The 25,612-nt window shown below is 40.6% G+C and overlaps 4 protein-coding genes across 5 annotated transcripts; 1 reads left to right on the top strand and 3 right to left on the bottom strand.

The window, feature by feature from the left end:
* Nucleotides 1-2,297: 2,297 nt before the first annotated feature.
* On the bottom strand, nt 2,298-5,677 carry LOC148161108 (uncharacterized). The gene is made up of 3 exons (XM_088007534.1): nt 5,506-5,677; nt 5,351-5,409; nt 2,298-5,195 (listed from the first exon to the last, which is right to left on the bottom strand). Exons 1-3 carry the CDS (start codon nt 5,675-5,677, stop codon nt 4,659-4,661), a joined length of 768 nt encoding a protein of 255 aa, XP_087863660.1. The 3' UTR covers nt 2,298-4,658.
* Nucleotides 5,678-10,960: 5,283 nt separating this feature from the next.
* utp6 (UTP6 small subunit processome component) lies at nt 10,961-19,615 on the bottom strand. Its single transcript, XM_014982299.2, has 20 exons — nt 19,476-19,615; nt 18,727-18,864; nt 18,410-18,494; nt 18,286-18,327; nt 18,107-18,199; nt 16,643-16,690; nt 16,499-16,562; nt 16,286-16,404; nt 16,110-16,187; nt 15,607-15,688; nt 15,389-15,470; nt 15,084-15,262; nt 14,865-14,944; nt 14,673-14,750; nt 13,926-14,105; nt 12,607-12,687; nt 12,340-12,449; nt 12,144-12,210; nt 11,905-11,977; nt 10,961-11,638 (listed from the first exon to the last, which is right to left on the bottom strand). The coding sequence occupies exons 2-20, from the start codon at nt 18,816-18,818 to the stop codon at nt 11,484-11,486; spliced, it is 1,788 nt and encodes a 595-aa protein (XP_014837785.1). The 5' UTR covers nt 18,819-18,864; nt 19,476-19,615; the 3' UTR covers nt 10,961-11,483.
* Nucleotides 19,616-19,642: 27 nt separating this feature from the next.
* On the top strand, nt 19,643-20,870 carry rhbdd2 (rhomboid domain containing 2). Its single transcript, XM_014982322.2, is given in 1 exon segment — nt 19,643-20,870. A coding segment is annotated over 1 exon segment (1,008 nt). The 3' UTR covers nt 20,651-20,870.
* A 452-nt stretch (nt 20,871-21,322) lies between these two features.
* Nucleotides 21,323-23,999, bottom strand: unm_sa25545 (un-named sa25545). Of its 2 annotated transcripts, none has more exons than XM_088005009.1 (8): nt 23,799-23,999; nt 22,960-23,044; nt 22,811-22,864; nt 22,673-22,720; nt 22,373-22,502; nt 22,085-22,257; nt 21,635-21,799; nt 21,323-21,514 (listed from the first exon to the last, which is right to left on the bottom strand). In XM_088005009.1, exons 1-8 carry the CDS (start codon nt 23,850-23,852, stop codon nt 21,477-21,479), a joined length of 747 nt encoding a protein of 248 aa, XP_087861135.1. In that variant the 5' UTR covers nt 23,853-23,999; the 3' UTR covers nt 21,323-21,476. The 2 variants fall into 2 exon arrangements, with proteins under 2 accessions (XP_087861135.1, XP_014837821.1); XM_014982335.2 differs by having other exon boundaries at nt 22,960-23,047; nt 23,799-23,997.
* Nucleotides 24,000-25,612: the final 1,613 nt, after the last annotated feature.

Genomic DNA, 25,612 nt, shown 5'->3' with positions numbered 1-25,612 from the left:
AAGTCTGGAGTCCCTGAAAGGCCCGCTTGCCTCTCAGTCTTTCCCTCCTCTCTGTCTGTTTCCTTGTCATCTTCCTGCCTGTTTGTTTCTCTCTTTATGCATAGCTGATGTTCTGTCAATCTGTTCGCCCTGCATTTCTATATTGTTCTACTCTAAAACAGCATTTAGCCTATTTTATTCTTTAGAATAACAACCGCTCTTCCTTTCTGTCTCTGTCTTGGAGCGTCTCCCTTGGTACTTTGTGGCAATGTCAAAACACAGAAGGACACAGCGTGTCGGCTTCCCCGTCTGCATATTAATACTAAACTGGGGCGACTTCGGCAGATGCATAACGACAACACAAGTCAACACACTGCCAGAGAGAAATGTTTCCACAGTTTGTAGAGAAATGCTGGTCATTCTGCCTGCCCCTCCCCCCTTGACAATATCGCAAACTTTTGCAACCCCAAGCTTATCTTCACTGACATTTAATCAAAAGTTTGATTCCCTCTTCACATGTGTTACTCTGTGACTTTTATTATTAGTTCAAAATCTCCGAGTGTGATGTCAGTGACCCGATCAAAACTACCCAATTGCTTCTTGGCCAGCAGTGCAACATGTCCCTACATGTTGCTCTGAGATCCTCGACATGTTGCAACAGGAGCCTTGTTGACCATTGCAAGAGCAATAAGGATTTTTAGGGGCATTATGACTGGGTTAATAAAACACAGCTGCCCCTAAAAGTCCCTCACTTTTCTTGCTGCCTTTCCTCTCCCCCCCCCCTCTCTCCCTCCCTGCCTAACCTAGAATTTGTCTCTCATTCCAAATGTTCAAGATCAAACAGCAACGCTTGTCGGGTTGTCAAACATGATTCTGAGCATAACTGATGTCTGTTCAGTCGAAGCAGAGGAAAGTGACCGCAACCTGTGGAGTTTGACCTTTTCAAAAAGGTTGGCTCACGTATATCTGTAGTAAAACAACTTGGATTGCTTTCCAGCATTTGTGAATTGCATATTTATAATGGCAGAGCTTTATTGGAATTTGCAGTGACGTTTTTAAAAGGGGAGTTGAACGAGTTCAGAGCAGAATTTCCAAGAAGTAACGCTCCGTGTGATTTCACGGTGGAAGTAAACACACAATCCTTCCACATGCATCCTATGCAATGCTACACATGTCGGCTTTTAACAAACAGGCTCTCTGACCCACACTGGACTACTTAAAGCAGGTCTGAAATGCTCCAAAGCTGGTAGTGTGAGAATATGATCGAATGGAGAGGGGAAAAAGCAGCACTGTACAGCAAGTGGCGAGATGAGTCCGTTTGGGCCTTTTAAACAATATGAAAATGCCACTGAGAGCAGCTTGGCAGGCAGCAGCAGGAGCCAGCACTGCTTAATATCACAATTTTAATCAGCGGACTTGGTGACTATCCCAGAGCTCCCAGCAGCCGTGCTGCTTTATTCAAACCAGGCGGCAAGCCTCCCTCTCTCAGGCCCTCGGCTCTCGCACTCGCGAAGGTTTGCAGCATATATGGACAGCTCCTGGCTGCGCTCTTTTATTTATTTATACTTCTAAACTGCATTCTGCGACGTGTCGCTGAGTTTTTATGGACCTACAACGGAGGCAGCGGAGGACTGTGGGGCTCTGACGATTGTTTTAAAATCTGCTCCACGGGCAGCTGAGAAATAGTGCAAAATGTGGCACCGGCGTATTGCCGTTAATAAGCATTAGGATGTTGCTGACAGTGTTGAGGAATCCAATTAGAACCAGAGTCAACTTTCCATAAACTCGTCCACAGCAACTTCTTATAGACTCAAGAAGTAATAGCAGGCTTGTAAAAACAAATGACCTGCCACCGATGTGTTATACATCACCTAAAATAACCTGTGGTGATTAGTATTAACAGCTCAATAAATAAAAGCTGACACATCCCTGCTTTTGTGCTGTCAGTGAGGCGGGGGTCCTGTTTCATTTGCACGGCTGTTTTAGGTGGGCTGTAAAAATGCCTGCGCCCGCCTTGTGTTTTTAAAAATAAGAATCCCGTACTTCAGCGAATGTCTCACCTATGTGTCACTGGCAGCATGGAGATGCCACCCTAGCCTTGCGCTCTATTAATTACATAAAGCATCTAGTGTCAGGATGCTGAATTCATTAGCATGGTATGCGCGGCATGCCGGGGTCAGGACAGATATAGAAACAAGCCTCCGAACCAGACCTCTTCTCCCCTCCTTGACAGGCTTGTTCAACATAACAGTTAGTGGCACTTTGTGATTCCTCACAAAATGACCTCTGTTTTTTTTATTTATTTTTTTATTACTACAGCTGTTAACTTTGTTGTGTTAAGTTGTTTTTGCTCAATCTTGAACTGATCTGCTCGTGAACATGCTCCAAATTTTCATTCGTCACATCTCTGAATTAATCACAGTCAGAATTATCAGGTTTTGGTTTTCTTACATGGCCAGAGTAATCAAGTTAAGGTAACTACTGAAACATAATTGTTCTTTTAAGCAACCAATCCAGTGCAGTACTTGAAGTGGCTAGCAATGTCACTTTTTGGCATGATTTGGCATTTGTAAATCGCTTTGGGCATGTGACACTTTTGTAACTTCAGATAAAAAGTCTACTTTGATTAAAAATAAAAAATAAATACAAAAAAAAATATTTACAGCCTCTCCAGTTTGACTGGAGTTTGAAATTGTTCATTTTGCATAAATAGAGCACCCACCTCTGCTTCGACATTTAAACTGACTGTGTGTGTGTGTGTGTGTATATATATGTGTGTATATATATATATATATATATATATAGATAGATAGATAGATAGATAGATAGATAGATAGATAGATAGATAGATAGATAGATAGATAGATAGATAGATAGATAGATAGATAGATAGATAGATAGATAGATATACAAGCATGTTAGGTTGCACTTTCCGGTTTTCTTTGAAGCATACTGATTAGCCTACTGATTCCACAGACCATGACAAATTAAAGGATAAGGGTGTGCGCCACATGTCCTTCGATTAAAAAAAAGACATAAGTATGCCCCCATCTTATGTCCCTAATTCTTATCAGATTTTTATTAAACTTTTAAAAAGTGATAGCTATTAGCTAATTGTTAGACCAGGGGTCTGCAACCTGTGGCTCCAGAGCCACATGTGGCTCTCTGGCCACGTCACTGTGGTCCTCCATCAAAAAAAGAAATGCCTTTGATTATGAATGCAATAAGAAAAAAAAGGACATTTTAGGAGTAGTTTTTTTTTTATTATTTCTACAACAGGCATTTAAAAGTAACTGGCTTCAAACTATCCTACCTAAATTTCTTTGTTTTTCAGATTTATAGAAAAGACTTGCCTCATTCTACTTTTTTTGTAAAGGAGCTTTCATTTTGCTCTAAAATCTAAAAATTAAAAAAAAAAAGTTTAATTTTTCCTTGTTAATATAATGAAACATTGTATCTAATAAATATTTAGAAAATTGTTTTTTTTAGGCTTTAGTTTTATTTCTAGGTGAGTTTTATGTTGCAACAGTGGTAGCAAAAGTGACTCTTTGACTAGAAAATGTCCTAGAACAATTAAATGCAGGGAGTTCTTAATTATTAACTTTACATTTTTCCAACATTCTTCTGACGATAAGTAACGTTATTATTTTGGAGTGGCCCAGCCTGAAATATGACTTGAACCAAGAGTTTGTGGTGGGAGCAAGGAGGCGTAACGGCAATGAGGTGTTCCAGCCTCAGACTTGAAACTAACCTCCAAAGATAAAGTGTAAAAAACACTAGTGGAAACATGCAAAAATCTAGTCAGAAATTATAAGATGGTTTGATCGATATAATGTAAATAAATGTTGTTTTTTATTGTTTATTGAGAAAAGTTTAAAGAATTTTCAACATGTTTTTTAATTAAAATGTAAATTTAAAAAAATCACTAAATTATATAGATATAGATGTACTCTTTTCCTATTTTTGTGTTGAATGAAAAAAAATTACATATAAATCTGACATAAGCATAAACTGTTTTTTGATAAACTACATATTCTGTTTATTTAAAAATAACCCTTACAAGTAATACATTAAAATATCTAGACTAAGCCACCCAAATATAGTAATGGCTCGTGTTATGCTGGAATAAATATGAATATAAATATGATTTGTTTTTAAATGACCATGTGTTTTTTTATGATTTGGTGAACAGGGGAATCAGTAAAAATCGGCATATCAGACCTCAAAGAGAAGAGGATTTTTTTAGGCCAGAAAAAGCCTTATATAAGTGTTTATTTAAACATATGACTGCATATATTTATGCAATAATTTATGTGCTGGAGTAAAAATAAAGTTTAGGTTTTATTTAAGGCGGGTTTTAAGGTATGCTGCATCTGTTCCCAGCTTCTTTCTCTCTCCCTCTTTTTTTATTTTTTATATATAAATTCGTATCAGAGGAGTTTTGTCTTGGTCATGGTGGGCTTATGAGCCAGAAACTGGGACTTTGTAGGCCAGTTGAATGAAGTGAGGACTCACCTTGCCCGCAAAGACCCAGCCTCTGACACACACCTTCAGCAGCCCCGTGGAGGAAAACTCCAACAGGTTTAATCCTGAACCCGCATGACTTCCCATCGAATCCAGAGACATGAGCTGATCCGTGCATGCCCACTGTCAAGCGCTGCCTGTCGGTGTGTATGCGGTTACCTGCGCTCCGGACAGGTGTCAGCATCCCGCAGCCAATGGGAGAGGGGGGGCGTCTGGGTGGATGTGCGGCTGCCTGACTCCCTGTCTGTCTGCCTGCTGTTGATCGCGTCTTTGTAAGCGAAGTTTAACTTCACCGTCCAGCCCCAGCTCCGGCGCCACCGCCGCCCAACTAATATATGATCACTTGGTGTTGCACGCATCCTAAATTTGTGCAAGAATATCCCTTTTGGGAGTGGAGGGAGGAGGGGGGGGACGAATTGTCTTTTGGGAAAAGTCGGACTGTCCAACCCCTGGCCCATCTTCCTCCCTATGTCCAGGGAGGAAAAAAAAAAAAAAAAAGAAAAACATGCAACAGTGTCGCGCCTTGTGCCAGTCACCCATCTCCTGCCCTCCCTCCCTTTTAGAAAGGAAAAAAAAAAAAAAAAACCCGTCTGCGTCTCCTCGCCGTGAGATTCCCTGTGCGCACCCAGTCCACTCATCCAGTTCTGGAACGATGGAGGGAAAGGGGAAAGGGCAGCTTGTTGCTGCTGCTGCTACTACTGCCATGTTACAGCTCCGAAAAATCCGAGCAGGATATTCCCAAACAGCTGGAAGGAGGTGATATATGGTGCTGCGCCCTCTCGCTGGCTGGGCCCTCCCCAAAATGGACCGGTACTGTGCGCTAACCTGGTTATTTTCAGCGCGTCACTGGCTCGCGTCCAATTATAGGTTTCCGTCCGGGGGCGCAGTAGTTGTTCTGAAAGAGGACTTGAAAACGGATCAAGAGCTCTAGACAGAGAAATGTCCGAGCATGTGCCTCTCAGCTGCACATATTCCTGCGGCGCGCTGACTCTTCCCCCGTACACGGGCCACCCAGGCCCGGGGCTGAACTCCGCCGCCGGTCCTCCTTAGCACGTCGCCTCCGGGGCGGCTCGTCTGCGCCTCTCTCAAGGTGTTCCCCCCTTTTTATCGATTCTGACTGTGTACATCCCGGGTTCATCACACCTCTCCCGTTATCTCCCCTCACCAGCAACATGTTGGTGCACAGCGACCTCTGGCGACACTGACTACGTAATTACTTTGAGTACTTGCAAGCAGCTGGTAACTGTAGTGAGTGATATCTCTCTCTCTCTCTCTCTCTCTCTCTCTCTCTCTCTCTCTCTCTCTCTGAGGGGGTACGCATTAGATCTCTTAAAGGACAGTTTGGCTCAAAAAGTGGAAAAATGTGAAATTTGGAAAATCTCATCTCAATATCTCTCTGATGATATGGCATCCAGTGATAATGGTGAGAACAATTACACTAATAAATCTGTTAAGGTCAATAATGGGTCAATTAGGACACGTGAGATGTCCTAATTGAGATACTGGCCCTAGACTCCATTCAGCTTAATGTTTGGGGCTTTGTTCCTATACAATCCACTAAATCACAATTATTTTGCATTTCGCTTTATTTTGCTTACATGCAGCTTTTATCAGTTTATTTTAATTCGTACCGTTTCAATTATAACTTTCATTTACCCCTGCGTATGATTTTTATTTTATTTTTTATTTATTTTTGTTGTTTTATTTTGACATCTTATTCAAGGCTCTCCGAGTCCGATTTTCTGTTTTGTCATCTCACATGGCTTCAGTCAGGTGTTTCACATAACGAGGTCGTTTGCTTCAAAATAAAAGCGCTTTCATGTCTGGGCCTTTAAAGATACAAGTGGATTGACAAAACAGACTGAGTTTTCCCTTAAGTTTACGCCTGCGTCTCAAAATATTTCACAACAGAGGCCTGTTGCTGTAGCTTTACCGTAAAACGCTTGTGCCGGGTGGGCTTTTATCGTGAACACCCTGCCCGGAAACGAGACGTGCTGTCGATGTGAGTTTTATTGTGGAATAGCAATGTCAGACTTTGTGTCTAACGGGGACACCCCGGCTTCTTATAAACAGGATAATTCAGCACCAACGGGGCGGATGTTGACCTCCGTCTGAACCGTGTGGGTGAGTTTCACTTCATAAACTTCCTCTCGTCTTCCAGGGCTCAGCTGGATTTCTCTGTACGTCACACTGCCATCGCCTTGTTGCTGATGTCCTGAAAGTTAGGACGCAGTGGAGATTCAGACCTGACATGTTGACGCTTTTTGAGCATGATAAAAAAAAAAAAAAAAAAAAAAAGATGGCCAGGTGATGAGAACGGCATCAGGTTTACTGATGACGTCACCATGTCATCAGTAAACCTGTGTTGTGTTGAATGAATCACAGGAATAGACAGAGCCTGCATGTATAGAGATAAACAGCTGTTCCCGTTACTTTAACAGGTGGACAAACTGTCCTGGTGACAACTGTGTATATATAGAAGCCACAATGTGTTAATCATTGTTTTTACAGTGATGTCATACTGATTGACTTGCTGTCTGTATGTCAAACAGCAAGCGAAGGCTGTCAAGTTGTATTTTGTGTAGTCAAATCACAAACTACAGTGATGTCATTGCTTAGAGTAGAACACAAATTAATTTTTTCTTTTGCTTTGTTTTTGTTTTGTTTTTCTTACAAATACAAATCAGAAACATATGACAAACATTTGTATCCATTACTTTGTAGCCCCTGATTAAAACTGGGTGTCCAATTGCTGCAAGTTAGTAAAGTACATCTGTGCATTTAATGTCAGTATAAAGCAGTTTTTGAAGGTCTCCTATATATATATATATATATATATATATATATATATATATAGAGAGAGAGAGAGAGAGATAACATTAATGAACAGCATCATGAAAACCAAGGAACACAGCACAGAGATGAGGGATAATCTACTAATTAATCTAAAAGTGGAAAGACTGGCCCCACTGAAACACCACCAAGACATGACCGTACACCTGAAATGACAAGCTGGCCAACGAGAGCATTAATCAGAGAAACGGCCAAGAGGTCTAACATTGGAAGAGCTGCAGAGATTTACGGCTCAGGTGGGAAAATATTCAGGTATTATTAGAAGTGGCGAGAAGGAAGGTTCTTTTGAAAGAGCCTCAAGGAATCCTACTTGCAGTTTGCTACAAGCAAAGGGTAAACAGCAAATGTGAAGAGGCACTCTGTTTAGATAGGAAAACCTACAACACCGTCTTCAACACCGTTTTGCCAAGTTGATTAAAGGCACAGTGATATTATATGTAAAGTCCGAATTTAAAGAAAGTAACAAAAAAATCTCTAAAAGATTCTCTCACTCTCTCTCAGCATTTAGCAAAAAATAAAAAAAAACAGGTAATCATCAATTACCTAAAACAAGAAACATCTAGTCTGACTTAACGTCAAAGAGAATAAAAAAAAAAAAAAACAGTTTGTGTTTTTGAACAGCAAATATTAACAAATGTGGAAGAAGGGTAGTGTTATGTTTAAACCTGTCAATGTCTACATTAGAGGCACTAATTAAATGGGATAAAACAACAAACAAGGATGAAGACCGAAGTTTACATTGGCACAACACACTCTGACAGGCAGAACCATAAGAGGAAAACAAAATCTCCCAACCCAACCCAACCCCTCAACAAATAGTTGTATATATTTCTACCACACTTTGTGACAAAGGAAGACCGAATGCTGCTATGCTGAGAAAGGACGGAGAGCAGGGGTTGTCAACAAGTGCAGCCCATTACTTCATAATGGTGGATTTTGTTTCTAAATTAAACACATGAGCAGACGATGACTGAAAAATGAAAATAGAAAACCCCCCAAACTATTAAATAATGTATTTATGTGATTACCCATAAAACTGGGTAATCACATAAAGAGCAAGTCCAAACTGGTTGCTGAATGTGAAGTTTAGTTCTCAGCCCACACGCTGCAGTGAGTGTCGCCCTCTCCTCTCCCCGCAGAGCATCTCTGCAGACCAGCAGCCGATGAGGCGGCAGGTCGGCCGCAGGCGGCACTCTCGATGGTCTCCCCCACCATGAAGGCGGTGGTGGATGCCGTGTGGGCGGTGTGGAGCATCGGCGCCTCCATCTATGACTACATCCACACCAACGCCATGGAGGAGCGCATCCACGCCCTGGAGAACGTCATAACCATCCATCAGTGTGTGATCGGGCTGCTGACTGCCGGCGTGCTGGCTCTCTTCACCTACATCCTCTTCAAGAAGCTCTGACCCGATGACCTGAAGAGGAAGACTGATGCCGAGTGTGAGAAAGGAGAGCATTCTGGGATACTTGTAGTTTTTCCGCGATGAAAGCCAACATGCACGTCTGCACAGTTTGCTACATTTGAAGGAGAGAATTGTGCAAAATATTGCCGTCCACATTGGAAGCTGCTTTTTTTATTGTGTCATCATCTCTGCAGGATTTTTAAGAGCAGTCGTTGATTTTCCACTGTCCTGATTTATTTTTTTTTTCTTTCCTTTTTGAAGGTCTGATTAAATAGTTTTGTTCATTTTGATTTAATGATTAAGTTTAAAATGCTCTGTTAATTTACAGGGAAAAGACACTCGGTATACTCTCCTTATATTTAGCCTTAATTGAATTCATATAAAAATAAAAGCATTTACACTGTTGACTAACATACATCCAACACATATTTCTCAGGTAATATAAGGAAACTCTCCAGCATCCAAAGGAAATGTCACTCGACTTCTTTACATTCTTTTAAAGACGGTTGTTGCTTTTCTCTCTGTGTTCCTGTCAACAAGAAGTTCAGTCAGCATCATGGGAAATATAACATTTAAGAGTATAGAAGTCTTCTACAGACAAATTTAGTTTACAGTTGGATTTGGTAACTTAAATAACAATGATAAAAATCTGTTATTTTTAAATATGGTTGTAATGTAAATGTAATTTAGGATGTTTTTTTTCATTTTTCCATGGAATAACTATTGAATTTCCTCAACAGAATGACACTTTAAAAGTACCAGTGATAGATTTTTTTTTCTTGCCATTATGTTGGAAATGTGATTTTTTTTTTCTTTTTACATTATTTTTCACAAATAACACCCCACAGAAGAAAACATATCTATCATCTTTTGGAAAATGAGTTATTTCAAAATTGACATTCTCTATGAAAGATATTTATCAGAATTTACAGTTTGTCTTTTTTTGTTTTTTTTTTTCAAAAGGTCAGGTAACATTTTACAACTCTTAGCATTTTATTTAGCTGGACTGAGGAGAAAAAATAAGTTTAGGACTGTAAAAGTTTTAATCCCCTGACTTAAATCCAGAGATATGTTTTTGTTTAACCCAATTTTTACATTTATTCTGTTGTGGTCAGGAACATGTTGCTCCATCAGAGTTTAAGAGACTTTACAGTTGGTTGGTGTGCTTCATATTAACATTTTCACATCAAATGGGTGGTTAATAAATTTTAACAGGAGTTTATGTGATAGACCAGCACAATGTATTGAAAATTGTGAAGTGGATGGAAGGAAGTAAACGGTTCCAAGTTTTTCAACAAAGATCTTCATCATCCTCCATCGTTGCATTGTATTTTATTTCATCCACTTCTCCTGCCCCACCTGAAGAACAGCATCCCACAGCATGATGCTGCTCTGACCCAGTCGTGCCATTCTGATGATGTGCAGTTCAGTGTTTTTTTTTTTATGTCTCACACTTTCTACTTTTTAAGTTTTTGTAACATTCTGGACATTTGAGTGTCAGGGCATTTTGTTACTTGTGTTACATCTGGACTAATTTGGGTCAGCTGTATTTCAAAATGTAAAGTTTTCCGGACTGCCATTTGGTGTCTGGTTGTTTTGTCACCTGAGCTGAGGCGCTATGTGACTCCCACGACCATAACCCTAATGAAGAGTTACGATACCTGCTAATTTCGGTCCCTAATGGAGGCTGTTGGTTGTACTGGGTTTTATTTATTCGCAGGAAAAGGGGCATTTCTTGAAAACCTACTTCCACTTTATAATTGTGCTCTATTTTGTGGTGGTCCACCGCTTAAAATGTTTTGAAATTTGAAGATTTAAACTAAGTACTTTTACACATTAACTGAATGCATTTTCTACTTACTCTTGTATGTTGTTTGACATGTTGCATAGAATATGAAGATCTATTTTATGTGCTTTTTTTCCCCCCATAAACATTGTATACCTCATAACCAAGACTTTAGGTGCCACTGCGGTAAAAATAAGCCACTTATAGAAGTGCCCTTAAAATCTGTAATTAAATATGGAGGTTTATTGCCATTTTAATGTTTCATATAGGTTTGCTTTGTACTTTTAAACAGTTTCAGAATTTATATTTATTTATTTTTTACATTGAAAGGTTGCAATTTCTATGAGAATATTTATAGCGAAGGCAAACACTGGATCTATGTGCTGGTATTATAGAGAAATCAGAAAACGCAGTCAGATTAAACTTTTTTTTATATAACAGCCTTAAAAGTTGGTATTTAAAAAAGAAAAGTAGAATTTACAGAACTAAATTAACTGCTGGATTCATAAACTGGAACATGACTAGAACCCTAAAGAAGAATCAACAGGCTCCTTCATGCTGCACAATTTTCCCAAAGTCAAATTTAAAAAGCATATAATTAGTTTACACTTTTGTGTAGCTCTGGTCGCAGAAGGCACTGACCTCAAATATATATATATAAAAAAATGATATAGCAGTATTGAAAATTACACAAAATTTCAGGAAATTGCTTGTGGAAAAAAATCTTGATTTATTTTAGCTAATGGCCAACAAAGTCCATATTCAGACATACCTGTGGAGGGTTACCAGTTAATACCCTTCAACCTGGTTCATGCACCTATCTCTATTCTTTTGGTAAATTACAGTACAGTGTTTTAGGTCATTATTAGCGTAACACCAGTTCAATACGTGCAGATGTGGTCGTTTGACATGTTGGGCTGCATCTTTCATTTCCCTTCACAAGTGTCCGGTCTGAAGCAGAGTGTATTTGGAGGTGAATCTCTCCACGCTCTCCCCCTCCAGGAACTTCATGGCTCTCCAGTGGATCTTTGCACAGTTTTCTGGCTGGCCGAGCGCTCCCATCTCCTCCTGGATGTACTGCAGCCACAGGTCTTTGGAAAAAAAAAAGAGAATGTTGCACTTTAAACATAGCAGCACTGTTTGAAAAGTTTATGACCTTGAGTCAAATGTAATGCCCCATGGTCCTTAAATCAAGCCTCGGTGTTAGCCAATTCTGCTCAAATGTTTTTATTGAAATTCTCTAGCTTTTCCAGAGAGAGAGAGAAAGACGTTACTCATCTGTCTCTGTTTAACGTGAACCTATAAATAAAAGTTTTTAACTAACAGTTCTTCTGCCGGTTTTTCAACCTGGACTCACCATCGTCTGCAGCGCCAAACTCCTGCAGTGCTCTCTCATAATAATCTCTCAGATTGTTTATCTTCGGAGTTTCCTGCAGGACAAATAAAGTTATTCACACACTTAGGACCAGAGCCGGCCTGAGGCATCAGTAAACCGCTTCTTTCCTTTCAGTTGTTCTTCTTTATACAAATTATTAGTGGAAAATAGTTGATTGTATCAATGCAGCAAGGTGACCACAAAACACTTGTCATACGTACTTGTTCCTTCTCGATTTGAATCATGCTGGTGAAAAACTTCTTAGACAACGGACGATTTTCTTGTAAACTACGGAAAAAAGGGGAAAACGTGAGCAATCTTCAGTTTGTCTTTAAAACATGAAAGGTGTTTAAGGATTATCCTCCACTATTTTTTTCCCCTCCCTTTTAGTTTTTATTTGTTTGAGGGGCACACTACCTTGTAAAGGTCTTTCTGGCTTTCTTATATCCTCCAACTGAGTAAGACCAGTCGAGATAGAGCTCTTTCATCTCCATGGCGATAGCCGGGACAGAGGACAGCAAACCTCTCTGAGAGCAAAGAGATGACATGTCTGAAAATACTGCAACATGTCACTGTAATTTAATTGACAAAAGAGTGCTTTTGTGTCCAATTTTTGAAAGCAAAACAAAAGTCTTGCTGCTCTGTCAGACTTGCCACTTTGCTTAAGGGGAGGATTGGTGCTACCTTAAAGATTGCTTCCGTCTCCTCAGCACTCTGGTCGGCCATGCTCCACTGAAGCTGCAGCTGCCATAGTGGTAGACTCTCCTGTACAAAATAACTGAGTGTTACCACCACAAGCTTACATAAAATGCAGACCAATTTTCATTGCTCTAAAATTACGATATGCGAGTCAGTTTTAGAGTAGTTCATGAAATTGTCAACATAGTTTTTCAAAGCATGAGTGGGGAAGCCCTTACAACGTGATTTAAGATTTTGAGAATGATTTAATGAATTCATTTCACTGTACTCTAAATATACTAGAATAGGAAATGTTAAATAAATATAACAAAAACAATCCAAATTCATCTTTAAGTTCAGAAAGACCAGAATCAAAAGACATTATACCACTATCCTGAACACTCTTCTTTTAACCCCGGGTGTGTTTTGCAATTTATGCAGGACTTTGTACAACATATCCCAATGAAAGCTTGATGGTCACTCTGGAGGCGCTGCAGAGACCCACAGCTCCAGTGGGAATCTTTGCTGACAGAAAAAATAATAAGTTGTGTGTGCTACTGTACACATCTGGAAAGAAGATGTGGAAAATGTGGACCGTCTCCTTTAAGTTGTTGGAGTGACCAAGCAGTCCCAGATTAAATTAGACTCATTTAGTTACTAAGTACATCGATTACATCAAGAGATCTGAAGCAAAATGAATCATTTAAAATCTTAAAAATGTGAAAGCAACATTTATGTAATCTGTAATCAACCTCAATTTTTACCTCCATATTTTAAAAACTGTATTTATGTTATACGGGTAAGTAGACATACATACCAAACCCCAAACCCTGGAGGTTTTACACATCTACTCCACACTTGAGCAAACAGAGAGGAAAGACTTGCATAATGAGCAAATGTGTAATCCTCCTCAAGCAGCTACTTTACAGAGCTGGCGTTGGGAAACCCCGCCACAACAAGCAGCTATTCTGCAGACAGCCATCAGGGCGTTTGACCGAGTTTAAAGCATGTGTGTGAGGAGAAATGCACCAATAATTCATGGTGTTGCATTTATACTAGACAGCTAGCGTTCAGCCGGTCCTCGGTTTGTCTCACATACAGGCCGAGGCTGCAGTGGACGGTATGGAGCAGAGACTAATTGGGCCAAGGAGATGACCTACTTATGCTGCTGTGCCAGTGGGTAACGCGTGTGACTCTGTTCTCCAGGGAGCGCAATTAAATTGGTTACTGTAACAGCATGTGTGCGCCTCGGAAATGATCAAACCGGATGAGAATAAGAGATAAAGACTAATTATTTGGATGTATGTGTGACTGTGTGTGTATACCTTGGGATTAACGTGTGTGAGAGCGTCGTGGAACAGCTTGGCCATGTCTCCACACCCCAGATGCCTTAACGTTTGCAGACAGAGACTCCAGACCGACACAGATTGGTTGTAGCGCTGCGTGGCCGACAAGGCGAGGCTGGCTGCCGCTTCGGTATGCCCAGATGACAGCAGGATCTCCAGCTGGTCACACAGTGAGCATCAGGTTTGATTCTAAACATCTCTTCGGGGTGTTTCTACTACCTTTTTAACAGGATCCCTACTCTTAAAAAACACTGGGCTTGTTATCTGCTCCTGGCAACACTTGCACTGTGATTGCTTTCAATGCATTGTCACATTATAAACTGTAAAGCTCTACTCTCAACTACCAACCTTAAAATCAAAACTAGGTCTAGAATCCTCCTTCAAATAGGACCTGTAAATAAGCTAATCTGAGTAAAATGAGCCAGTATACATGAAAGCTAAAAAATAAATTACAATGTTAAAACACTGGCGGTAACAAAGATAGGTTGGTTGAGAAGTTATTTGGAAAGACAAGCTATCGAACGCTTTGTGCAGAGTTCCCCACAGCTCCGTTCTTGGCCCACTGTTATTCCTTTGGTACATCTATGAAACTTGCAAGCTTTTCAAATTATTGCTCTAAAGCCTTTTAGCGTCAAGACTGGCCCACATTCAATGGTTTGCTTTAAGAGCATAATTTGTGAACTGTGAAGCCAGCAGCATCAATGAATGAATATTCAGGGGTCTTACCCAGTTTTTGTAAAAATTCTCCTTCAGCAGTGAGGAGTCATGGGCACGTTGTAAAACTTCCAACAGCCTCTCTTGCCTCTGTGACACAGACATAAACATGTGAAGCAAGTTACTCCACTGCCTCTTAAATACTTTACCCCCTGAAACTTAACAGTGCATAAGAACTAAAAGTGCAATTTGTTGTTAACATACTTTGTCCTTGAGCTCCTGGACGTTGGTCTTCCTCTTTAGTCTTTCCAAGCAGAAAACAACATAGCGAGTCCACATCGGCTCTGAAAGCAAAAAAACAAAAAAAAAGCAGCAATTTCTTATCCAGACATGTAATGGTATTAACATCGAGTGTATGTACAATGTTAAGATAGAAAATCCTACCATGATTTTATTGATATCATAATTTTTCGGAGCTCTTACCAGTGTTGAGGCTCTTGAGGCCTTCTTCATAGACCTGGCAACAGCGCTCCTCTCTGCGGTTGATGTCCAAGGCCCGGCCTTTGGCGGTGTGGAGCTCCTCATCCACCCCAGGGGCCTCCAACTCCCTCTTAGCCATGAAATCCCACGTCAAGCTGTCCTCTGTGTGGTTGGCCTGCAAGCTGCAAATAGGGGAAGCAGGAAAGGTGCTGCCTGAACATGGAGTGCTGCCGGAGTTCAATAATTCAGCCTCGGACAGATGCTAAAGACAGAAAATAAGCACGTATGTAGTTATGTTTTCTTCTTACTCTTGCAGGATGGAGTCTTGGAGTTCTTTGGTAAAATCAAAGATGGCCGCTATGTTCAGGAGTGAGATGACAAATTCTGCTTCTGTGGGCCACAAATGCCAACAACAAATAAATCCTTGTTCATATTCAAGTCTGTGCTAAAATAAGTCATAAAAACTAACTAAAACTACTACTTAGACATTTAACACATTTTTAAAGAGGAGTAACATAAATCGTACCTTTGATTTTTGCCGTGGCATCTTTGTACACAACCTCTGCCAGTTTTCCACTGAGGATCTCTGGAGAAAACTCATATTCGCCCTGGAAGGCATCAACAGAAAACGCTGACACAGCATGTCAAGTGCCTTGCAACATTTCTCCAAACTTGTAGGTTTTTAACAGTCACAACGACACAAATGTCACTGTCACTTCTTGGGATTTTATGTAATAAAGCAACACAAACAGATGATTAATGCAGCTGGTTGACAAAGAAGAATGGACAGGCACGTCTCCATGTGTGCAAAACACAAATGCAATTACAGTGAAAGGCTGTCCTACACAAATAGCATTCTAGCGTTAAATATATTGACACGGCACAATTGTTTTATTGTTTTGCTTTTCACTTCCAATCATGAACTATTTATGTCAGCCTATCGCACAAGTCCCAATAAAAATGTTACGTGTAGGTGTAACGTGACAGAAGCTGAAAAGCCGAGATTCTTTAGCAAGATAAAGCCCTCACCAAATCCATATCGGCTTTCTCCAGCTCTTCCTTCTGCTTCCTCAGCTTCTCGCAGTGCAGCAGCTCCATACGGAAGTACTGATGCACACAGGGACGGAGAATTCAGAACAACACGACAGAAATTGCACTCATCCTTGCATTCGCACACTTGGGCCTTTTCCATTTGCCCGCTTTACCTCCTGGTAGACCTTCTTGTTGTCTGGGTGGAAACGCAGCGCCCGCAGGAACAAGTGTCGGGCACTCTCAGAGGAATTTCGGTCCTCGAGCTCACTCTTGGCAGCCATGATCCACAATGCTAACGTAAAAAGCTTCAGTTCAGTTCTTTTGAATTCATATCATGGATCACTAAGCGATATTGGGACTCTTCGTTGATGCTGTGTTTTCTTTACCTGGTTTGTCAGGGTGGATAGCTAACATAGACGCGAACACCTTGCTGATCTGACTTTTGGTTTCCTGATGAGTGAAACCCAACAGAAGTTAATGGCAGTGTAAACTCTGTGAGTACGAAAAGAGATTCAGAGAGCTCTACATACCCATTTCTTGCAGAAAGCAACATGGGAAAGCCACAGCTGCACATCGTCCTGTCCGTAAAAAGACATCAGGATATTGTTGAAATGATACACAAAACAAAAATGTCATAGAAGCTCAAGTGAACACTATTTTGATGCCTTTTTTTGTTAGTTGCTCCAACCTGAAACCGTTTACATGCTCCATTCTCAATACTTGTTCCACACAGGAAGATCGTTAGTGGTCTCTAAACTCTATATCCTGTCTAAATTGGGATGCACTTTCTGTAAGTGTCTGTCCAATGCAAAGGTGACAAAGGATTGCGCCGTGGGACTAGCCATTAGCTTCCATCTCCAAAACCAACCAATCTGGTTTTATTCTAGTTGAAGACACCGAAAGAGTCGCCTTAAAAATCCTCAACTAACCACTCAACAAACATTTCCCCTACAATTTCAGAGATGTAAGCCCCGAATGCTAAACCTAAATGAAAAGCCTTCATTATCACTTAGCAGCAAAATTGTGTGGTAAGAAAAGTGCTACTAAGAATCTAAAAGAAAAGTTACAATGGAGAAAGTACAAAGATTGTGAAGTGAATGCCAGGACTGTCTCCTACTAGCTGTTGCCAAGGCTGCATAGATTGATCGACATAAGCAGCTGATGTTGGAGGTAGTGAGGCAAAGCCTTTTTGACAAAGGCCTTTTTGTCAAGCAGAGCAGCAAAAAGCTCCTTCTGTCCAAGAACAATATCAAGGGAAAAAGAAAATCTGCAGGAGGAAGCACAAGGATGAATAGCAGAAGACTTGTTATAAGTATTTTATTTGATGAATCCTCCTCCTGTGAGAAACATCTCACATTTTCTTCAGACAAGAAAATGTGAGAGCAACAACAAATCCTTTGTCTTTCCTACAGTGAAGCATGCTGGCACAATCTATGAGTGGGGATAGTCAGAGTGCTGCAATGAGGAAGAAAAAGTTGTACCAAGACGTCAACCAAGATCAACTTGTAGAAATCCAGGCACAAGTTGTAGATAATTAGAGTGATTTCCAACATTCCTCAGAGCCTAACTCTATTGAGAAATGGGAGTCAGCTCTCAAAAAACAGGTGAATAAACAAACTGGGATCATCTCTAGGCACTAACAGGGCAAAGCCTGGGTCACCATCTGTTACAGTTTGAGTTGAAATCCTGGAATTTAGTGGTAACCGCAGAAATTAGGATCAACTCTGTGAAAATTGACTTTTCACATAATGTTATACTTAATAAAATCTGTAAAATCTTAAACAGTATTGCCCTGAATGCCTAATGTCGGACGCCTTCAGAAGAGGGTTCGTGATTAGGCAAGAATCTTAAAGAGACAGGAACTAAAATGTTTTCCTACTCATATCTGAGGAACTGGGTTGATGCTGAAAGCAGACATAATAAATAAACACTTTTTAAAATTGTGATTCATGTAAAACGTTTCTAGTAAGAAGAGTTGTGCGAACATTACCAACCTTCCACTTCTTTGTTGCTCTTCTGAAGATGCTATTTATTCTGTGGATGATGGGGAATTCAATCTCCTCTCGTTTGAAATGATAGTTTATGTGCTGAAAAAGAATGCAAAAGGTAAGAACATTATTTGTTTTTCCATTTTTGATCAGCTGTTTTGTAGTAAGAACCAGCAGCTACATACCCCTCTTCTTTTCTTGATCAACTCTAAGACATTGATTTCATACTGCAACAACAAAATGACGGAAATAAGATGTCTAATCTTTAAAAACTTATAAAGAACCCAACTCATAAAGACCAGCTTCTACCTGAATGTATGCAATGAAGTCCTCCTTGTTCACGATCAGCCTGTGGAGCTTGTACTCAAGAGCTGTAACCTTTTTGACTATAGATCTAAATCAATCACATGTAAAAACAACAAATCAGTTTTGCACAACGCACAATTTCATGCAGGCTTCAGAACTCTTCTGATCAGAACTGGTATTTGAATTGGTTGCTTTCCTGGCATACACAGGACTGTGTGGACATTTACTAAAATCATCCATCTTGATTCAGATTCATTCAACGATTAGCTCAATGAACAGTTCCCCAACAACCAGAGAAATATTTAAGCCTCATTCCGTACTTGACTTCTTTCTTGGTGAACAGTCCCACTCTCTCCAGCTGCTCCAGCTCAGGAATCCTGTCCTCGATCCGCTGCTGAACGATCTCCGCCATGTTTTCACCGAGCCCGGGACGACAGCCTCACACCGCTGATATCAAACTAAACCAAGATGAGAAACTTTATTCTAACTAGCCCGAAGTAGATCACACTGGAATCTCCACATACACACATGGGTGGAAGTTGTAATCGGAGGCTTTTCCGGTTACATCCGCAAATAGGTCCGACTGGGAACTGAATCAGTGAGGCAGAGAGTTCCGCTGTCACCAATGAACTAGCTTACTAACTAAATAAACAGAAAAAAAAAAAAAAAAAAAAAAAAATATATATATATATATATATATATATATATATATATATATATATATATATATATATATATCCAGAAATAGAATATTTAACATAAAATATTTATGTTAAATATAGCTGTTTTACAATTTTACAAAAGGTACAAGATCTTTACTTTCTATAATTTTTCTTCTTTTTTAATCAGCATCTTTGGTTTGGATTTTATCAGAATTCTGTCTCAGTGGAGGCTGAAGATGAATGACTTTTATTGTGAAAGTTACAAAGGAATGCTATTGTTACCTCCTGATTTTGAACTAGCCATTCGGGTTTCTTGGGTTTCCCGAGAGGATCGACTGAGCAAGAAGAAGGTAAAATTTTTTCCTAACAGAGTAATAATGATGACTGTAAACTGATTATTCACCTACCAGGCGCTGCTTTTAAGTCAAAAGGAAACCCGATAATGTAAAAATTACACTTCCTGTTCCGGAAGTGTGAAGGCAGAGAAGTCATCTAACTCTACTAAGCTTCCGCTTTACTCGTATCCAGCGGGCTTCTTGCGCTGTTTTTTTTTTCTTTTTCTTTTTCTCTCGAGATGCAAACTAAAAACTTTAATGAGCTTTTCAGAGCGGTGAAAGATGTCACTCCTGTTGTCACCAGTGGAGCTCTCGTAGTGGCCCTTTTCTCCTGCGTTTTGTTTGCCATCTGAACCTGTCTCAGCCTGCCTGAGGAGAGCTTCAGCATCGGAGCAACAGTTTTCCAAAGCAGCCACATCCACCGCCTCTTCCTGTTCCCCTTTCACCACCGAAGCCTCCCTCAGCTCCTGCTGAGCATCACTGCTCTGCTGTTTCTGACTGGCAGTGTGGAGAAAGGCTTCGGCACGGTTCGCTTCCTGTTCATCTTCCTCCTTCTCACCTCCATTACTGGTGTGACTTACAGTTTCTTGGATCTTCTGCAGGATGCCAGCCAGCACACAGAGGGTCTGCTCCCAGTGGTCTTGGCCTGTGTGGCCTTGACAACCCTACACACTAAGATGACCAAAGGTTTTCTCTGTGGGGTCAGTTTTCCTGCGGTGGCCCTCCCCTGGGTGCTCCTCGTCATCTGCACAGCCCTCGTCCCTCACAGTGTGCTTCTCTGCAATGTTATTGCCATACTGATCGGCTGGGTGCATGGGAAAGGCTGGCTGTCTCCTGTGGACATGTCTGAGTCCAGGGCTGCCGTTCTGGAGAAGATTCTGCTCTTTAAGTTGCTGAAGAGCATCAGCGGTGTCATGTTCGTCCCTGCATCCTCGCAGGAGAGGAGGAAGACCCTGCTTCCACAAATAAACCCCACTCCTGGATCGTACCCGGTTCAAGCTTATGCAGCGCTGCCCAGCACTACCACCACTCACACCCCAGCTACAGTGTATGAGGGCTGGCCACACTCAGCCAGCTTGACACCATCTCAACCTCCTCATGGACACCTTACACCAAACAGTGTTGGACACAATCATGGACATTTTGCGACACACAGTGTTGGACACAACCATGGACATTTCTCAGATCAAATTGTGGGACAAAGTTGTAGCCATGGCCACAGTCATAGTCATGGACCTATGCAGTAGTTGTGGGTTTTTTATTTGATTGCTTAACGAATCCTCTCACTTCTTTGTGTTTCATTCTTAGATGTTACAGCATCCAAAGTGAAGGACTTGGTAAATGCGGTTATGATTTGAATATTTTATACCTTTTTTTATGTGGTGTTTCTTTGTAAAAATAAATTGTTTGGTTTTTTTGTTTTACAACTTTTTATACTTCCAGTAATAAATCTATATTTCAAAAGGCCTCTAGTTGTACGTGATCCGATAACTAATTAATAGTGTCAGGCTGTAGTTACTCACAGCAACAGGGTGGTTGAATTTATCAAGGTTTTAAAATGTCATGGTTTCAAAACCACTAAATTTATCCATGAAAATAAAATAAAATATTTTTAGGGAAATACAAGAAAAAGTGCCAGGGTGACCAGACCTAGGGCTGGTCAATATGGAATTTCATCATGATATTTTGTGATACTACTGTCAAAATATGATTTAAAAAAATGATTAAAAAAAAAAGTTTTTAGTTCAGTAATGTTTTCCAACAAACCTCTTAAACAGAACTGTTTGATCCCCCCCACCCCCCAAAAAAAAAACCTTTTAAAAGAAAGATTTGTCCTTTTTATCCAACGATGCATCTATTTTATAACCCGATATTGTTTAATAAAATTAACTCAAATAAAAACATCAAATTAGAGCAAGTCATCGACCAGTTTGGTTTAATTCACACCGTCAATGTCACATTGTTCACGAACTGAATCAAAAACGCAGAAGAACAGGAAGAACTTTGAGCCCTACATCACACCGTTATCGATGATGTCAGAGCACAGGCACATCATCCGGCCAATGGAAGGACTCATTCTTCCCACGTGTCTCCATAGATGTTCTTCTTCTCTGAAACGTAAGCAACACCGAAAATGATAAGGTTTAGTCTTTTCCATCCAAACTATGCACGTCTATCTCCTCCTCCTTTGCTGTACTTTCTGCTACAACTTTCCAACCGCAGCCGCTCACCCGGTTTCTTGCTTCTCTCTGGGACCTTCTCTGTGGGCGCTTTGAGCATGGTGTCAGCCTTCTGAGTGAGCGTCACCTCGTAGTTCTCCCGGTTTTTGAGCCTCAGGTCCTCATAGAGGATCGATTTCTTCTGAGGTACTCTGTCTTCCTCCAAATACGACTGTACTGAGGCGAACAGAGACGAAGAGATTTACGTCATATAAACAATCAAAATTGAATTATGACTGACCGACAACTAATTGTGTAAAGTGATAACAGCTGTGCACCACATGCAGAAATTTTAGCGGTTGCCATTAGGCGTTTGCCGTTTACTGGTACTGGATAGAGCATGATTTTAAAAAGTTACTGCTTAAAGAAAAAGAAAAAATTATTTTAATAAGTCGACTTGAGAAATTGAGAGGAGTAGCAGTGCTCTCGTTTGAGGTGAACAGTGACTCTTCTGATATGAACCTGGAGCACTGAAGTCATCTGCTCTGTCCATCTGTCCAGGAGGGTCAGAGCTGAATCCATATTCGTGATCCTTGGTCTGGCTGGACGCTGCGCCGGGAGCGTCTGGAGGCTGGAACATGGAGTCAAACGACGGACTGTTTGGGTCGCTGAGCTCTGACTGAGGACCACCGGGGCTGTGAGGAGAAGCACACAAACAAAAGCGGCTACTGAGGCTGTTGCTGGAAAAAACTGAGACAAAGACAGTCAGAGAATTTAAGGAGGCTGCCGCCTGCTGTGTGTCCGACTCACAAATGCGGCGGCATCCCTGCCCTCTGCCTCAGGATTTCTCCCAGAGGAGAATTCTCCAGCTTCTTGAACTTTTCCTGGCACTTTTTCATGTACGACAATTTCCCAGCCATGTAGCCACAAAAGCCAGCAACTGGAAGATGAAGCATACGCAGAAGCTTATTTGTACAGAAACGAAAAAGAAAAAAAAAACACTGAAAATACGTTCTACTTTCAACAGTCAGACAATTCAACATTATCCCCCCCCATAATTTCAGGCGACATGTGAAGGTTATCACTCAGACATAAGAGGCGTTAACTTACAGGCCACTTTAGGTAAAGATCCAAACCTCGGAGACCGAGTCAGAGTCCCTACAAACATTTACAGATCCATGCGACGTTTAGGTTCAACTGACGTGACATTGACATATGAATGTGATTTCACGGTGGGATGCAAATTACCTCTGGCAACTAGGGCTTGAGTGATCGCCATGCTGACCACGGAAAAGGGCACCGCTGTGAAAGAAAGGAAAATATTATTGTAAAAAGTTCATGTGGGCAAAAAGCAGCTGAAGACCTTGAAAAGATTTTGATTTCTTATTTAAACTTACATCGATAGAAGAAGCTCTCACGGCTGCATTCTTTCAATACTCTCTTCTCCTCCTCTGTGAGGACGTAGTTTTCTCCCAGTGGCACCTGCTGATGGTTGCATGAATGTTAAATTAGAGGCAATCAATTGTAACCCTTGTTAGTTTATCGCTACATAAATTAATATCCAAACTTTACAATATCTCAAACAGGATAGCAAAACTGCAAACCTATCCACACACTACCTTCTACCTAAAATGACTGGACAAGGAGAGGGTCAGTCAGAGAAGAAGACAAGAGTCCTATGGTGACAGAGAGGGAGAATCTGTCAACAAAATAGCCATCAGTGATGGACCTGAAGTCCCATCTCCATTTTGCCCAAAACAAAGTATGAGGCAGAAGATGTTCAGCAAGATGAGAGTGAAGCTGATGAACATACAAACCACTTTGTGTGGTGAAAAAGTAGCAGCACAAATCAACCAAAACAAACCATCCACACTGCAAAGCATGGTAGGAACATGTCTTTAACCAGAGTCCCAGTAGGGACTGGGATTCTGATTAGTGTTGATACAAAGATAGATGAAACTATATACAGGGCCATCCTGATATAAAAGGAAGCTTCTCCAAGTTCATAAGCATTATTTTGTAAAGCACGAAGCTAGTTAATTTAATTTCTAAGTTAGATAATGTGAGATGAAATGAACCCGTTCATTTAAACTGCTCCAGATATTATAAGCACACTGCTGCAGCCTCAGACTGATGAGATTAAAAACGCGAGTGGGGAGAGGGCTGTTTGTCTCCAAAGTCAATGCAAGCTAAAGTTAGGTGTCAGGCTAACTGCTTAGGTAAAGCGTGTGTTTACCTGCGTTGTTCTGCGCTGCTGCTCCTCTGTAAACCCTGAAAGACTAGTAGACATGTTGACGGCACGGCAAGCACTTCTTGGCTCTTCAAAGCATGTGTTTTAACAAAGTAGAAACCACACAACAGCCAGACTTCTTTAGTGTTTGGTACAATGTCATTGCGCCTGCGACGCTTATTTAACCCGGAAGTAGAAACAAAACTGGGCTTTATGTAAGCGGTTCAACTAGGAAAAAGGGTCACAATTGTTCCTTGATAATGAAAAATAATTAAGATACATGGACAAAATAAAAATTCCGATGCATCTTATTAAACAAGTTTCCATTTGTATCTTATTTTGAAAGTTAAACATACATCGTCAGTTAGCGCCCTCTGATGGTAGTGAACACACTGCAACTGCATTTCAAAACAACGGGAAAAAGTCTAACCTGGCTTGTGTTGAAATTTGGGAGGTTTGGAGTCAAACCAACTCTGAATCATTTTTAGCTTTATGGTGGGGTGATTCATCCCAATCAAAGAAGATGAACACTATTCTACAGTGTTATCCCCCATATCTATAGATATATAACATAAGGGTTCACACCAAAAGGCCAGCTTGGAATGTGATCGCTTTCCTTCAAGGTGTAATAGCAGCACTTGGGCCCTAGATGGTGCTTTTGCACTTGCAAAGTAACACTAAAGACTACACTTGGGCTGCTTTCTGTATAGACTTGCATTTAAAAAAAATCTTTAAACTTTTCAGATTTTACAAGACACAACAAAAAATGTAAAAGTAAGGTAACCAAATTAGAGAAGTCGATTTTAATTTGAATTATGCTGTGTGAGGCAATATATATATTACATATCATCTTCTCTGTCCAGTTGTGTCTGTCAGACAGATTCATCATTGCTCTCTGTTAAACCAGTCCCAGGAGGCTATCTGGGATAATGTGTGCTGACATTAGTCTCACCGGGTCACAGAGGGGTCAGCTGGGCAAACCATTCTGTCAGTTACGTATACTGGTAAGATTGTGCTTTGTGAGATATGCTGGGACAAAACTGTGTAGAAAAAGGTAAGTTATTCTAGTTTTTATCCCTCATTTATAGCTTAGATTGATGTACTAATAAAAATCAAATTCAGTCGATTTCAGTCTCAAAATGAGAAACATCCCTCAAAAGATTGGCAAACCAATGCTTCACTCCAGTTCCTCTTTATGTCAGCCCATCATATAAAATCTCATTAAAATGAATATCATTTGTGGTAATAACATGATGAAATGTGGAGAAATAATACGAAGTATTTTTTAGTGAGGTGCACCAAACAAATGAGGAACTCGGGAGTATATTAGGGCGGATAGGAATCATGAAAACATATTCACGAGTTGTTGTGACATTTAAACAAGCAATAGAAAAGTCACTCACAACTATCGAAACATCCATGGAAAGTCCAGTACATTAGCTTGACCTGAACTGACCCTAAGCTCCCATCGGCTGCTTTGTAGGTCGACTGATCTCTGAAGTATTGACCAGTGGGTGACTATTGTTAAAAAGAAAAATCTATAGATTTTTACTCCAAAAATAGACCACTGACACGACCACAAACTCAAGTTGTACCGCTTTGATTCAGGGCACATCCTGTACCCCTCCCGCGAGCCAGCTATTCCCATGAGGTCCCGCGGGTCCTCTCCCGCAGTTAATCAAAGAGTCAACCAGCTGGAGTGACAGGCGTTTTAATGCAGAATATTAACGGCTGGGGGAATAAAAAGGATTTTCTCAGCAAAGGTCTGCGGATGGTCACTCCTTCACACAAGAAAATAGAAGAACTAGTAATAGATTCTG

Source organism: Poecilia mexicana, unplaced genomic scaffold (assembly GCF_051168715.1).
Source record: "Poecilia mexicana isolate PSO_F unplaced genomic scaffold, ASM5116871v1 scaffold_1, whole genome shotgun sequence".
Lineage (NCBI taxonomy): Eukaryota > Metazoa > Chordata > Actinopteri > Cyprinodontiformes > Poeciliidae > Poecilia > Poecilia mexicana.
This window is presented reverse-complemented; position numbering and strand designations above follow the sequence as displayed.

Excerpts from the sequence above, each read along its gene's own strand:
- LOC148161108 (XM_088007534.1), bottom strand. The coding sequence starts at position 5,677 with ATGTTGCTGGTGAGGGGAGATAACGGGAGAGGTGTGATGAACCCGGGA. Across the intron at positions 5,410-5,505 it reads CCCGGGCCTGGGTGGCCCGT|TCCTCTTTCAGAACAACTAC; the intron begins GTACGGGGGAAG and ends TCCGTTTTCAAG. Across the intron at positions 5,196-5,350 it reads CTATAATTGGACGCGAGCCA|CAGCAGCAGCAACAAGCTGC; the intron begins GTGACGCGCTGA and ends TGGCAGTAGTAG.
- utp6 (XM_014982299.2), bottom strand. The coding sequence starts at position 18,818 with ATGGCGGAGATCGTTCAGCAGCGGATCGAGGACAGGATTCCTGAGCTG. Across the intron at positions 14,945-15,083 it reads CCTCAAGAGCCTCAACACTG|AGCCGATGTGGACTCGCTAT; the intron begins GTAAGAGCTCCG and ends TTTTGCTTTCAG. Across the intron at positions 14,106-14,672 it reads AGAATTTTTACAAAAACTGG|CTGGAGATCCTGCTGTCATC; the intron begins GTAAGACCCCTG and ends CTGTGTGACCAG.
- unm_sa25545 (XM_014982335.2), bottom strand. The coding sequence starts at position 23,852 with ATGTCTACTAGTCTTTCAGGGTTTACAGAGGAGCAGCAGCGCAGAACA. Across the intron at positions 21,800-22,084 it reads AGATGACTTCAGTGCTCCAG|TACAGTCGTATTTGGAGGAA; the intron begins GTTCATATCAGA and ends TGTTCGCCTCAG. Across the intron at positions 21,515-21,634 it reads AGAGAGAAGCAAGAAACCGG|AGAAGAAGAACATCTATGGA; the intron begins GTGAGCGGCTGC and ends CTTACGTTTCAG.